Source organism: Lacerta agilis, chromosome 12 (assembly GCF_009819535.1).
Source record: "Lacerta agilis isolate rLacAgi1 chromosome 12, rLacAgi1.pri, whole genome shotgun sequence".
Taxonomy (NCBI): Eukaryota; Metazoa; Chordata; class Lepidosauria; order Squamata; family Lacertidae; genus Lacerta; species Lacerta agilis.
In genome coordinates, this window is record NC_046323.1 from 34,650,685 (window position 1) to 34,666,894 (window position 16,210).

At 42.2% G+C, this 16,210-nt stretch overlaps 1 protein-coding gene across 3 annotated transcripts in view; it reads left to right on the forward strand.

Moving 5' to 3' along the window:
• The window catches only part of PLXDC2 (plexin domain containing 2), a 232,312-nt gene that overhangs the window by 71,204 nt on the left and 144,898 nt on the right, over window positions 1-16,210 (forward strand). Inside the window, exon 2 of one of the 3 annotated variants that reach the window (XM_033164881.1) lies at window positions 4,924-5,101. The exons of the other annotated variants lie outside the window; for them this stretch is intronic. Within the exon in view, the coding sequence (XP_033020772.1) occupies window positions 5,065-5,101 (37 nt within the window). The 5' untranslated portion in view covers window positions 4,924-5,064. The remainder of the gene's footprint in view (window positions 1-4,923; window positions 5,102-16,210) is intronic. 3 annotated transcript variants of the gene reach the window in all.

Below are 16,210 nucleotides of genomic sequence, written 5' to 3' on the forward strand. Positions count from 1 at the left end.
GGTCATAGAGGGACACGGGTGGCGCTGTGGGTTAAACCACAGAGTCTACGGCTTTCCGATCAGAAGGCACCGGTTCAAATCCCCGTGACGGGGTGAGCTCCTGTTGTTTGGTCCCTGCTCCTGCCAACCTAGCAGTTCAAAAACACATCAAAGTGCAAGTAGATAAATAGGTACCGCTCTGGCGGGAAGGTAAACGGCGTTTCCGTGCGCTGCTCTGGTTTCGCCAGAAGCGGCTTAGTCATGCTGGCCACATGACCTGGAAGCTGTATGCCGGCTCCCTTGGCCAGTAAAGCGAGATGAGCGCCACAACCCCAGAGTCGTCCGCGACTGGACCTAATGGTCAGGGGTCTCTTTACCTTTTAGAGGTACAATGGTGCCATAACACAACAGATAATGCAGTGTAAAAGGAGCATTAGAATCTGCCACAGAAACACTAGCATTATAACCAGAGAAACCAACACAATAACCCCACATCAGAATGCACTCATGGTGTCATACAGTACTTAAGAGTGGGATATAAATATTTTAAATAAATAAATGGAAATTGGGAAGGGGGGGTGAGAACTACATAAACTGGATTTCCATGTGGAATTTTTACCTTCCGCTTTACTTCAGGCTGAGGTGAGTGAATGCCTTCGCCGCCTCCATCTGCTCCATATGAAGAGTAAGTTTTCCAGGTGTTAAATCTTTCTTAACATTAAAAAGAAGAAGACATTAGTCAATATAAGGACCTGCACCATTTAAAGAAATAATCAGATAAGCCACATCATTGTGCTGAAATTGTTTAATTTAATAGAAAATAAATAAATACAAACATACATAAAATGAGATAAGCAAAATCAGATTTTGGGCTGAGATGTCTTGGAAGCCTTGCCGATTAAGCTTTGTAGATTAAGGTTTGTAGATGTGCAAATGTGAAAAGTAAAAACGTACAGCAAAGCAGTAGGGGATCAGAAAGCACATAGAGCGGATAGCCTGTATCTCTTTGTGCCCAGACAAGGATCATACATTAGGGCATGCTTTCTTCCAAATGTTGTTTGTTTTAAAACATTTTCGAAAATATGAGGGATGACAGCATATGTATCAAAGCCATTCCCTGTTTATATTAAATCATCCTGAGTCACATGGGATTTCCTTTGCAGAGGATGGAAGACTATGTAAACTCTCCTGCCAATAGCAAAGCAATTTGCTTGGAATTTCACTTTCATTGATTTTATTGCTTGCAAACTGGATTCTAAAAACTGATCTTGGCAGACTAAAAAGCAGGCACAAATTCATCTGCAAAGGCTGGGCTGAGTGAAATTTCAGTTGCATGGTGATTTTGGCCCTGGGTTTTGGGATAATGGCTCAGTGCCATTGGCTTTGCATGCAGGAGAGGTCCAGGCTCAGTCCCTGGGACCTCCAAGTAGAACTGGGTAATACTCCTGCCTGAAACCCTAGAGAGTGGCTTCCAGTCAGTGTAGACAACTGTGAGCTAGATGGGCCAATAGTCTTGCTTATTCACAGGAAGCTGCCTTATACTGAGTTAGTTAATCAAATCTTGATGTGCCCCCAGGGTTCAATGTTGGGACTTGCAGCTACTTTAATGGTTCGCTGGTATGCATGTCTACTTACAAGTAAGTTCCGTTGTGTGTAGAGGATAGCAGCAACACACAGCAATACTAACCCTGCCTGGGATGGTGGGAGCCGTGGAACACCACTGCATCTGAAGCCCTACTGGCTCCCGCCAGACAAGACAGAAAGTGTGTGTGCGGGGGCGCTGTTTTATTCCTTCCTTGTTGCTGCACCAGCTCCAGGCTGGCAAAGCAGTCTGCGCCCCTCACCTGGCAATGGGGCACCATAGAATTCAGCAGACCTTTGGCCAGCTCATCACCTGTTCAATCAATCTCAGAAACTGCAGTAGATTAACAGTAAATCGTTGTCTAAAAGTGACCATGCAACAACTCGCTACTGCAGATTTTTCTTGTGCTTCAACTCCTGCAGCTAAGCTGGTGCCAAATGTATTGCTTTCCTTTCCTTTGGACCACATCAGCGAGGCTACACCAGTCTTGTCATCTGGGCAGCCCAGGACCTCTATACACACTGCCCAGGCTTCCAGTCTGTGAAAGTCACTTTGGTGCTGCTAACGCAGGAGTTTGGTGCACTCCATTGTCTCTTGAGACACATGGATGTCAACAACAATCTTGGTTCTAGTTTCACGTTCCATGCCATGCCACTGTCTATTCAGCCTCACATACTTAAAATGGTTTAAGATACTGAATATACGTGGTCTGTTATTATGTTGACAAGTAGTAATGTCCGCCTGCCTTTTTTGTTAGTACAAGTGGAAAAATGTCTGTGTTTGAAGAATTAAGCAGATGCACACACGGTCACGCTCTGGAGCTCTGTCGGAGGAGTTTGTGCATCAGCACAACATGCTGCCTAGGCATAAATGGGAATGAATGGTGTGTGTTTTTCTATGCACAATGAAAATATTTGCTATAGTCCTGCTGATACTCCTGCTCATTAGACTGGAGTTTATTTTTAAAGGGTAGACAACCAAATGTCGGGGCAAAGTGCTTTGACCCAGTCTTCTCCAGCGCATGTTTATTTTAAGTGTGAAGTAGCTTTTTGGGAGAGTGAACATTCAATCATAGTATAAGGCCAGCCTTCCCCATTCTGGCACCCTCCAGACGATTTAGATTCAATTTCACAGCAGCCCCAGCTAGCAGTCAGAGATGATGGGAGTTTGCAGCCCACCATCAGGAGGGCCATGGGTTGAGCAAAGCTGATAAAATATCCCACTTACAGTTTGGTCAAGAAACAGATCGGCAGTACAATCCTGTTCATGTATACTTGGAAGAAAATCCCATTAGATGGTTATAGAGGATAGCAGCTTTACCACCCAATCAGCTATTTGTGAAAAGTGGGCCTCAATCTTTGCCAGACAATGACAGCATCACCAAGTATCAGTATCGCCCGAGGCTGTAAGAGACAGTTGCACCAGCCGCCTAATATCCAATTGCCTCACAATTCCCGGCCACGAAAGTCAGCTGCAGAATGGCACTTGTTGAAACACTGGAGAACTAGGGGCAGAAATTTCATATACAATTTTTGTCCCATGCTATTAACAATTGTCCTATTGCCCGTTTTATACTTTTTCAAATATATTGTACAGGCATGGGCAAACTCGGCCCTCCAGATGTTTTGGGAATACAACTCCCATCATCCCTAGCTAACAGGACCAGTGGTCAGGGATGATGGGAACTGTAGTCCCAAAACAGCTGGAGGGCCGAGTTTGCCTATGCCTGATTTATTGTATGTAAGCTGCATCAAGAACTTTGGTTGGTAGACAGAGTATAAATACTTTAAAAGAAATTAAATGAAACTACTCATTGCTGAAACACATTTGCCTATTAGGGTAAATCATAGTTTGTGTCTTGAAGCTGTAATTTATATACTTGTGAACCCCCCAAAACTGGGGTGGGGAGCACCCATATTTGTTTGTTTTGTGCTCAGTTAAGTGTAGATCTTTAGAAAACATCTTATATGGAAAAGGATCTTAAAAGGAGGTCTTTTCACCACACATCTGCAAGACCATGGTGAATGCAGCAGACAGTGTACTCCCCAAAGGGAAGCATGAAAAAAGTTGAGGGTCAGAGCTGATTCTGAGGAGTGAGGTAGAACCATCTGTGAGTAGTAAGATAAGTTAATTTAAAAAATTACCTTCCATTTTGTGAAGCAGGCTTATTTATTGCTTATACTCACCCCTGTGGTTATTTTATGACACAGCTGGGGGAACATCTGCAGAAGTCTCCAAATAACTAAGACAAAATTACTGAAGTCACTTGATGCTTTGAAGTCTCAGTCAGCAAACTTATTTGCTATTATTACCGAAAGACTTGTGCATGTGGCATTGGTTCTTAAGAAAAAATGTACCCATGCAGCTAGCAGGATTAATTACTGTGGGATGTCTGAAATCAAAAGGATTGTTTTATTAATCGGAAGGTGATTTTTATTCATTTACTTCAAATTTGAGTTATTGTGTGTGTGTGTGTGAGAGAGAGAGAGAGCGCATAGCATGTAAGGTGGTCAGGTTAAAAAGAGGACAAGACTCTTGTACATTTCTTAGTTGTGTAGAAGGGGAATTTTAGCAGGTGCATAGTTTATGGCAAGGTAATAGAGCTGTGATGTCTATTAGCCACTGATATCCCTAGCCTCCATGAATTTGTCTAATCCCCTTTTAAAGCTGGTGCCTAACATTGCATCTTGAATTTAGTGAATTCAGTAGTTTTAACTATGCAGTGTATGAAGAAGTACAGTGGTACCTCTGATTGCGAACTTAATTCGTTCCAGAGGTACGTTCTTAACCTGAAACTGTTCTTAACCTGAGGTACGACTTTAGCTAATGGGGCCTCCTGCTGCTGCCATCGCACAATTTCTGTTCTCATCCTGGGGCAAAGTTCTTAACCCGAGGTACTACTTCCAGGTTAGCGGAGTCTGTAACCCGAAGTGTTTGTAACCCCAAGGTGTTTGTAACCCGAGGTACTACAGTACTTCCTTTAGGCTGCTCTGTATCTCCTGACAATGTGGGTTGCATATCAACGTTGCAATTCAATTCCCTAAAAGTTACACTGCTGTTCTCTTATGTTCAAAGCAGTAAAGTGAGAACTGTGCATATTTTTGTACATATCTTTTTTATGTTTTCGTGTATGTATTGGGGGGGAGGGTACAATTCACAACTGGCCAAGATCATTTATGAAATCACAGTACCTTGAAGAACCCTAGTTTAACTCATGAAATCAAGCAAATCTGTGAGCGTGCAACCTTATTTTGGGGCTCTGATCTTAACAGCTTGAATTTAGTACTCAGGATCTATCAGAGCTCAAGTCTGTTCTGCTTTGCATGTAATTTATATGCTCTTCATTCCCTATTTCTCCTTAGCTGAAATGGACCATATTTCCCTGCTCCCCGCCCCCAAGGGATTCCAGCTGACAGAGAGACATCTTGAACTACAGTAATGCTTTACTCTTTCATATGTATTTAACTCTATCAAACAGTCTCTCCAGGGAATGAAATTATTTGATGACTGGTTCATTTGGAGGAGAAAGCAGTACTAAAGGTAATTTGTATTCCTGTGGAAGGGAGAGGCTTTTATAATACATCGCCCAATTTGAGGTGCTTTTATTTTTGGAACTGGGCCTTTTGTATTTTCTACTTGCAACTTGCTGGACTCTCCCGATTTTCTTGCCTTCAGAACTGTCCAGCCACACTCAATATTTGGGTGGCGGTTCTGAACAGGCAAGTCAAAGGCCACCATTACAATCAATTTGGTAAGAAAGTGAAGAGACTTATAGTGTAATCTAAGCAAAGGGACCCAGGTGGCACTGTGGGTTAAACCACAGAGTCTAGGGCTTGCCGATCAGAAGGTCGGCGGTTCAAATCCCTGCGATGGGGTGAGCTCCCGTTGCTTGGTCCCAGCTCCTGCCAACCTAGCAGTTCGAAAGCACATCAAAGTGCAAGTAGATAAATACCCAGTAGGTACCGCTCCGGTGGGAAGGTAAATGGCATTTCCGTGCACTGCTCTTTGTTTGCCAGAAGCGGCTTTGTCATGCTGGCCACGTGACCCGGAAGGTGTCTGCGGACAAACGCCGGCTCCCTTGGCCTATAGAGCGAGATGAGCGCCGCAACCCCAGAGTCGGACACGACTGGACCTAATGGTCAGGAGTCCCTTTACCTTTAAGCAAAGGCTTCAGTGTCATCATTATAGTTGGTTTGGGGGGGAAATAAATTAAAGCTTGCTTGCATTTTCCTGGCAAGCTTACATTTCCCATGGCTGCTTCTGTTTGGCATTTGTTTTTTGTTTTTTTAAAAAAATAAAGATACCCAATATAAGGGTCGGCCTGAAATGGGAGTGGGCTGTATTTTGTGCAAACTGACCTACATAGAAAAATCCTTGCTTCAGATTTCAGCAGCCCTTTGATTATGAAATCACACAAAAATGTTCGGATGGAGAAAGCAAGAAACATCTCCCTCGTTCTAATAAATTCATGAATGCTGGATGCAGATTTGAGGTACCTTTTGCCTTTGAAAAAAAGTGCTGGGTTTTGTTGTTTTTATGCTTTTGCTTTGCTAAATTAGACTGGAAGAAAGTCAGTGAAAGAAGTAGCTGCAAACAGGCGGTGAACAGTTTGTGAGAGTGTCAGTTCTCGTATGGGACAGATCACAAAATTACATGTTTGACATATTCCAGTAAGTCGCTTTGTTTAATCTAGAATAGATTTCCCAATGCGCCATAGTTTAATTACAGTCTTTTTTAAGCAGCAACCCTTGCAATACCTAAGAATAAATCTCATTGAACTCAAGGGGACTAACTTGTGAGAAAATACGTTTAGGACTGCATTATTAGATACGTTTCCCTTCTTAATAAAAGCAAAACACCGACACTCTGAACACAGGACATTTGAATTTTTGGCTCATGCATCTCCCATACAATTCAGTTCAGGATTTTTGGGTTGTTTCTGCAGATTAGCAAAATAGACAGTATAAAATGAGATATATATTTATGCCGATTTATCAGTATTTGTAGTTGTTACAGTTGTTGGCTTGACTTGAAAAAAGTTTAATCTCAGTTACTAACGTTGATCTTGTTATATTTCTAACCTGTGACCTCTCCAGTATGTTGTATTTAGTGTCCTGTGTTTTTGTGGAAGGTACTTCCATCCGATCTGATGCTTAACTTTGTAACCATTTCCGAATTATCTCATGATAGCTGCTTAGCTGGTACATTAAATGACATGGCAAGTTTAAATTGCATTCCAGTGATAAAAGTCACTTTTCATTATTCTATGTGGATCAATCCTGTGCGTAGTGGCAAAAGCACACAATTAACATGTTACAGGTTGGCAGCCAATGTTTTCATACTTTCGTAATGCTTTGTGAATAGACCTTGGGAAACAATTAAAAGAAGAAGAAAAAAGATTGACTTCAGAATACTTTATGTATTCTGGATCCCACATCCTCACACTAAAATTATAGATTGTTAAGAGCAGTTTGTTCCCTACCCTATCCAGTTGTAAAGATATATTTTTTCCAGATTGCTTACTTTTAGCTACATGACAAAATAACAATTTAGGATCAAAATATTTTAGTTTCTCAATGTCTGCTCCATCAGTTGATGCTCCCAGAAGACTCTTCCCACCCATCGGTGTTGAGGTAATGAATACTTTTGACACAGCAGTTGATTTTTATTGCCTAAGAAAGTATTATAGGAAGTCTTTCTGCAAAAATTCAGCTGCAGTGGAAACCCTGTGTATGCCAGAGATGTTAGGAACTTTTCCAGGGAGTCCAAGTTGACCCAGGGGGAGTTAGTTGCTCCTGTTGGATTTCACCACCTGAGCTGAGAGTGTGACCTAGATTTACACATTCTTTCCATTGCAAATTGTAGGGCAGGGGAACCAAATGTGATTATTTGGAGTACCATTCCCATCACCCCTGACCATTGGATGTGCTGACTGGCAATTGTAGCCCAACTGGAGGCTACCATATTGGCTATGCATGTTATGGGGGATGGTCAGGGGCGGTAAAGAAGATCTGTAAGAGCTTGTTTGCCATTGGTGATCTCATTAACGAATCCCAGGGCTCCCTGGAAAACTACTGCTCTAGCCTAAGGGCCGACTGTGTTACTGATTTTCCTTGCTACTGTGCATACAGTGGAAAGCATAACAAATTCACTCCCTCTTATCTGTTTGGCAATACCAGTCTAAGACGCTTTCAGGTCCTTTGAAAAGGTTTTAAGTTTTGAAGAACTTTTGCTGCGAAGCTTTGTCGCTGCAGACAGAGCAGCTAGATACCTATCAGGGACACATTTCCATTCTTGTCCAGAATTGTAGCCACCCAGTGTCATTCTCATCAGTATTGTGTGGCTGCTGATTGGATTTAATTTTTTAAACGAGCGGTTGTGTTTTGCCATGTCAATTAGGAATGTTGGCAATTAGGAATGACACACCAGCTGTTAGACTTGCTGACAGACAGAACCAAATTGTTGACAGTAATATGATGTTTATGGTTGAATTATCATTTCCATTTGAATGTGGCCCTCTGAATTATTCCATATTGCTGAGCAGGAATAGTGCAAGCACACTCTTCCTAATATTATGCTCATCCCCTAGATCAGCCTTAACCAACAAGGTGCCCCCCAGATGTTTTGGTCTATAGCTCCAGTCATCCCTGACCGTTGCCTATGTTGGCTGGGGCTGATGTGAGTTGGAGGGCACAAGGTTGGGAAAGTCTGTCCTAGAACATAAGATGGATTTCCATTCCTATCTGATTGCCTTTTCTAAATGCACCCCCCCCCTCTCTGGAATTCATGTCCAGTGTATTAATAAGAACACAGAGAAGTATGTTTCTTGTAGTCTTTTGCTTTTTGATGTAGAATAAAGGGAAATGAAGCCATTATCTTCTCTCTCTCCCCCCACTTCTTTGAAATGTGACAGCGAATGTTCTGGTATAAAGCGATGTTCATCAAAGGCTTGCCAATTGTATTCAGATTTCATTTAGCACTGCAAAGAAAGTGAAGATTGATACTCCCTTTTCTTTTTGGCTGCTGAAATGCACGGTCAATTAGTGTTTGACGCCTGACTCAAGCTATCACGGGCAAAGTGACTGGGAGACACGATGACAAGTCCAGACTGAATAAAATTAGATGGAAACATTTTTTAAATAAGAGTATTGCTAATAAATGATTTTTTATTGTGTGTGTGTGTGTGTGTGTGTGTGTGTGTAGGGAGTGTCTTTCGTTTGACTTTCACAAAGGCAACTTCTGTAGATTGCCTTACGCCAGCAGAAGTGAAGCTGGATCAGAAAAGGGAGGGGAAAGAGGATCCTCTTGAAGGGACTCCTCCTTCCCTCCGTTCGTCACTGAGCCTGGTCCAGCATCAAAGCTATTATTCACAATTGCTGTATCTGGGAAGGAGCAACCTCTGACCCATGGGCTTTATTTGCCCCAGTGTGGATCCCAGTTTGGCCTGCAAGGCTGCTTCCCCCAAATCATGCCTACCTGCTCCACACCTAATGTCATATGTTATTTTGGGGCGTGTGGAGCTGCAGCTTCCAACAAACAATTGGGAACCTTAAAAGTGCACCCCTGTTTGTTTCTTGGCAAGGGAGGCTTGCTGTCAACAGTGGTCAGCAGTGACAGCAGGTCCACTAGAATAGGCTGCAGCATTAAACCTTTTAGGGATAATGTTATCAGAAATAAAATAAAAAGAGTCAGACCACTTTTCTGTTGGAGTTTATAGTCTACGTGCAGCTTGGCAAGTGAGCAATTAGTGTTTGGACTACAGGCTAGGGAGACAGTGCACAGGAGAAGTTTGCCTGGAGATAAGAGGACCTAGTAACAGCTTGGTGATTGGCTGAGGTCTTTCATATAGGCAGCATGACCTATGACATTGTTTTGCTAGTTAGGAGTATTCTGGAGTGCTTGGAGAGTGATGAAGTTTGTGTCTGTATATAGTAACCTGTATATAGCTTGTGAGTATAAGCAATAAATAAATAAAATATAGGAGGTGCTGCTGGTCGCCTCTGAGCCCAAGGGAGGAAATGGCAGGGGCTGCCCACTGGGTTAGGATCGTCCTACTTGCATCTAGGACCCTGGCAAAGATACATGTCTGGCTGCCATGCTCTCTCCCTCCCTCGTTCGGGAGCTTCAAAAGCTTTCTCCAGCCTGAACATCACAGCAACTGATACCAAGAGGCATCAGCACACTTAGGGATCCTGCAGAGTATTTGCAGTTTGCGTAACAGAATTCAGTAGCACAGCATTTTGGCTAATCTACTTTATTTACATATAATACACTCGGAGCATTCTGACTTAGCTCCTTCCTCTTTCTCATCAGACAGCAAAGAGAAAAAGAACAAAGGACAATAGTCCCACTTCACGGAACACAGTAGCATAAACATCCTGTCTCCATCACTTCCCACTCTGTGGAATGAAAACATACACCGTCATGTGATAGAAAACAATCCCATGACTGCAAACACGGAGCAGGATGCCATTTTGTAGTTTGCCTCAGATGCTAAAATGTCTTGGACCTACTGTGCTTGCCAAAAGCAGTGCTTGAAGTCAGAGGCTATCAGCTGACAGGCAATGACTTCAAGCCAGCTGAGATTGGGAACTCCGAGGTGCCTGGACACGAAAGCACCGGTCTCTCACTCTCTCTGTGTGTGAAGATCTGAGCAAATAGTAGGAATCACACAGATTACACTGGATATTATTCATCGCCATTCCATCGAATCTAAATATCAAAGTTTTGAACTATTCCCAAGTGAATGAATAGACTTGCTGATAACTTAAAGAACAAAGCCTACATAGAAGGGAGGTAACCCTTGACTTAAAGCCAAGCACCATCCGGGTTCTGCTGACAGATGTTACTATAATTACTCCCTGTGGTCTGCTGATACGTTATTTCTCATAATTTTGGAGAGTCATATCCCCTCCACCCTACTCTTTTCACAGACTCTCTAGATTTCTAGTGGAATATTCTAGTGGGATACACACACACACACACACCACAGGTATACCACAGGCAAGCCTGTGGCCGTGTTTTAGAAGTTGCCCTGCTGTAGCCGATCTGAAATCAAGGACTGAATAATTATAAAGTATTTGGTGTTGCATTGTCACTTGTCACTATTGATGCCCTTGTGGCGTCAGTTCAAAAGTCCTTGCAGGGCATATGGAGTTCACGTTCTGAGACCTCCAATTCAAGATTTGTTAACTGCTAAGAATGGTTTCATAGTCTTTTGAAATCAGTGCAAATTTGGTTTCTGCCAGATGGCTTCCCATAGTTGATAGCTTAATTGACATAAAGTCAGGCTTTTGGTTTGCTTGCGAAGAAGACAACTGGAAAGACTTTCTTTGTCAGTCCGCCTCTCCCCCCCACCCCCCAGTTTTGGTCAAAAGTTTATGTCTTCAAAAAGTCCTTTATTGGTGTTCTTGTTCAAAATTACACTTGTGGGTGGGAAACAGAGATTTTCTTTGAAAATGTTGTTTGTTAGTTCTAGCATCCTGGAGTAGAAAATTAGAGCATATGACCTTTTGACTTTTCCCTACAAGTCAAACCATTGGAATTTTGTACAGCTAGTTTTCGGGAAAGAAAAAAAAAACGAGAAAGGGAATAAGAAATGGAGCAGATTGTCATGTGATTTACAGAAAACACTGATGAGCCTTATTTTTTTAATGTCCGCAATGAACCAGTAAACAGCTGTTGATCTTTTATTTATATACTGCTTGCCTGTAGTAATGCCTCTTAAGTGGTTTTCAAGAAATATGCCCCCAGAATGCTCTGAAAAGGAAGAACCCTTTCCTGAAGGAGCTGCAGTTTGTAACATCCACAAGTTGTTGTTGTTTTCATAGAGCACATCATACATTATGCTAACAATTTCTTGTCCATCCACTCTGTTGTGGTGAATGAACATTTCTTTCTCAGTGATGATTGCAGTGGGTTCATAATAGCGTGGGTCTGTCATCTGCACTTCCAATAAAAAATGTTAATTCACTGATTGGAAGCCAGCAGCCTCCATCTTTTGTTTATTAATAGTGTTTGTAGGTTTAGATTAGCTGCTAAGGGATAGCAAATTACTTGCTTTTGGTCAGGACAGTGCTTGTTTTATGAACGTAATGTTATTGATGATTTTATGCTGCTCATTGCCAGTATATTCTTTTCTTATGTTGGTGGTATATATAAATATACCAAATAAATAGAGCCACTCTCAAGCCTTGACACACAAAAGACCACGTTCCCTTCCAGACAGATAATTTCCCTTAATTCATAAAGTGTGCAGGAAAAAATATTCAGTGAATACCATTTTATAGATTGTAAGCTCTGCATTTTGGGGCTTACCATCATACACACACATTACAGAGAGAGAGAGAGAGAGAGAGAGAGAGAGAGAGATGGCAGGTGACAGCAAAAACGGCAAAATATTTAGTAGGGACAATTAGAATAAGATCTATTATTTGATTAACTTTCTAACATTACTCCATTTTGGTTTTTTAAATCAAAAGAAAGGCTATTGGCTCACGTGTTTTATCTGTGGCTATCTATCTATCTTTCTATCATCTATCTATCATTTATCTGTCTAAAAATACAAATTAGTATATGCTGCATATGCCAGAGTGATTTTATTGCATTCTGCATTTTTGGATTGGTCTGTATTCTTAGGCCACATTCACACCATATTTTTAAAGTGCTGTGAAACAACTTTGAACAGTTGCAGCTTCTCCCAAATAATCTTGGGATCTGTAGGTTGTTAAGGGTGCTGAGTGTTTTTAGGAAACATCTATTCTCCTCTCAGAGCTACAGCTTCCGGAGTGGTTTAACTAATCAATCTCTCTTTACAGGGAGCTCTTAGAATTGTATTGAATCAATTAAATGCCACACCTGACCCCCATTGTCCATGACTTCTACCTTAGTATTAAGTTGGCCATTGTTTGGAAAAGTGCTTCTCTCATAGTGTGGAACCTACGCATGTAATTCATTCTATACCTTTCCAGATGAGTGTATTAAACACATATTTACAACTCATTAGAGGCAATACATTAAAACACATGCCTAAGGTTAAGTAGGTACCCAATTTAGTATGTGCCATAGTCCATGAAATTTGATTTCAGTTTAATAGTACATAATGGTAAGTTAGTTCCCTACAGTATAGCACAATTCTGGACCAAAGGTGATGTCATTTTAATATATAGCAAGCCCCCAAGGGGATAGATCCGATTTGCTTGATAATCTAATTATCATTTCCCCCCACAGTTGACTGCTGTGTTTGATGGATGCTATGTAATAATGTTGTTGATTGACAGAGTCAGAATTAGTTTCAAAATTAAGATGCACACTCTCTTCTGGCTGAAATAAATCTGGTGGTACATTTGAGACCTCAACAAATACACTGAAATTATATTCCAAGTATTCTTTTCTGTGGACTGAAGTAACATTTTAATCATACGTCTGCCTTAGACTGGTAAGCATAAAGAATACTAAACACTTTTAGTGTGGATATTCACTGGATATTGTCCTTTTGTTTAAGAGAGGGATTGGGAACCTGTGGCCCTCTAGGTATTGTTTGGTTATATAGTGGGGGAGGAGAGCTGGGGGGTGGAATTCACACCTGGCAACCAATATGCCCCTTTGGTTTCAGATAGTAAAGGTAAAGGTAAAGGGACCCCTGACCATTAGGTCCAGTCATGTCCGACTCTGGGGTTGCGGCGCTCATCTCGCATTACTGGCCGAGGGAGCTGGCGTACAGCTTCCAGGTCATGCGGCCAGCATGACAAAGCCACTTCTGGCGAACCAGAGCAGCGCACGAAAATGCCATTTACCTTCCCGCCGGAGCGGTACCTATTTATCTACTTGCACTTAGACGTGCTTTCGAACTGCTAGGTGGGCAGGAGCTGGGACCAAGCAACGGGAGCTCACCCCGTCACGGGGATTCGAACCGCCGAACTTCTGATCAGCAAGCCCTAGGCTCTGTGGTTTAACCCACGGTGCCAACCTCTGTGGTTTAACCCACAGATAGTAGATTAGTCTAAAAAGCCTGGGACACACATTTTCACAGCCCTCTAGCGCAGTGTTTTTCAACCTTTTTTGGGCAAAGGCACACTTGTTTCATGAAAAAAATCACGAGGCACACCACCATTAGAAAATGTTAAAAATTTTAACTCTGTGCCTATATTGACTATATATAAAGTATTTTTTCAATTTTTCCCACGGCACACCAGGCAACATCCAACAGTGGTTGAAAAACACTGCTCTAGCGGCTATGGTGGCTCATTTACCTGAAATAATGTCTTTAGCATTAACTCTGGAAGTGTATACTTGATTCTGACCAAACTAAGCCTCCTGATGTACATTGTGCTCTAGGAGGTTTAGTTTGGTCAGAATCGAGTGGGGTTTAAATCAGCCTTACCCAGTGGTTGAAGTGGGAATCAAAGGCTGTCATGGGGACCACTCTGAATTACACTGGGTGGGTGCAAACCCCAGGAGACCCCAGAGGGAAGCCTCCACCAGGGGTAGGAGAAGACCAGAAGCACATCCTTTTTTCCAATAAGCCACTGTAGAGGTGCGATTAGGGGATGGCTGCCAAGGAGGCGGCAGATCTGTCTTCTGAGGAGCGTGGCATGACTGTCGCTGCCACTGTGGCAGCAGCAGCTAATGCATTCCTTGGAGACTGAATATGCTGCCTCCATGGATCATGCCATCTAGGGCAGTCTCCTCACCTTGCCTCATAGGTGAGCCAGCCCTGGATTGCACTCCTTGAAAGAAATTGAGTTATGGAGAATGTTCCCCTTCACTGAGTGGGTGAAGTTGGTCAAGCTAAAGAGGAAAAGCCTGTCCTGAAGTTACTTTATTTCATACAATTTATACACCGCTTGATTGTAAACCAACAACTACCACAGTTTTCAGATACACTCAGGGGTAGCAGACGTCCATTCAAACGTAGCAGAAATTGGGGGTTTGACCCACGGTATGCGATTTAGCACACACATTGGTTCTGTTCCAAGGTTACCTATTCTAAACCTGGTTCTTTTTTCTGTGGAGAAATATATGAGAGAAGGTGTTCAGAGACGGCACTTTTCTGCATGCATCTGTATTGGAAGTGCCGCAGACGTTTGTGTTTCTATGAGTATGGATTGGTTGGTTGAACATGGAAGCTGTGCCAAACAGATGGCACACCCGCACACTATGCCAATAAGCTCTGAAAGCACAAGACTGCCAGTCCTGAAATTGAAAACAGGTGGTTGCAAAATTTCCTCTTGGAGAACTGGCATCTGTATGTAATCAGTTACTGTAAGAGTCTTGGCCAAGCACAAATTAGCTTCATTACCGACTACAGATTCAGTATCTAAAGGAGATGGCAGGGCTGTATTTAATTAGGATTTTATTAGACAGGACAAAAATAACTTATCATTTTTAAACTCTGATTTGTCCTTTTCTATGTTTTAGCGAAATCCATGATCCAGTTTTTGTGATCGTTTTTTGTCTTAACAAAGCACTTTCTCCAAAGATAACATAGGCATATCCCATGGAATTACTGACTCCCCTCCCTGCCTTTGAACAGCAGACTCTCATGTTGTATCACAATCTGTTTCCCAAGCGTGACTTACAAAAGTGGTTGAGCATGTGGCATGGTGGGCTATGACTTTAAAAATGCCTGCCGGAGTTACCCTTGGCCATGTAGAATTAGTTGCCTGGTTCGGTGGGTCTCAGCCTTGCTTCTGTAGACTGGTGGACTGTCATTCTTTCCAGAGTTTTTACTATTTTCTTATTCTGACCTGTTGTGCAACACCTTCACTCAAGAACATCAAATGCACCTGCTTTACTGTCTTGAAAATGAATGTCACAGCATGCAAGTAGAACAGACTAACCTGTAAACAGCCCTTGCTGTGGCCTTTTCTGCAAATAAGATGAGCCTTGTTCTTTCCATCTCTGATCATTCTGCAAGATTTGCTGCAAAGTCTGCTGTCCACGGCATTGATTGACGGGGAGCAGGCTGTGCTTAACCTTGGTAGGTTGTTGACTGTTTTTTCCCTGCTGCCCTCCCAGGAGTGGTTTATAGTGTTTTACAAATAATCTCTCTGTGTGTTTTCTGTGTCTCATGAACATATTGTCATTCATTTGGCATTTGGTTAATTATTTTTAGAGCACAATCAAAAACAACTCTGGAGAGGAAGTTCTGAAGGGGGGCGGGAAGCAAAAGGAACTCTCTAGTGTATTGTCCATGTTAGTTTAAAACATTTTGTTTTCTAACTTAGTAAGTAAATAAAATGTTTTTTTAGCTAGCCAGTGAGTCATCCAAGTATGTGTGGAGGGGCTCATATGCAGTCATGCCTACAGCTAAAGATACTACCAAAAGTTTTGTTCATAACAATAGGAAGAGATGTTCTTGCCTGATAGGCATCAGAGCTGTTCTGGTAGCTTCTAGTTCTACTTCTGCATATGAGTTCTTCTTCTCACTTGGAATGCATGCCGGTCCAGACCCAACACCTATCCTGTGAGACCCCTGCTTGCTGACTGACATGACACCACAGAAACATGGTTAGATCCAGACCACAAAGACTTAGTTATTACCACCTCTGTTTCCCTCCCCCTTAAATGTTATTGAAAATACTGTATTAAAATCAGTTTCCAAACACAAAGTGTTGTCTTCCACGAAAAATACATGTGGAGTTTTGT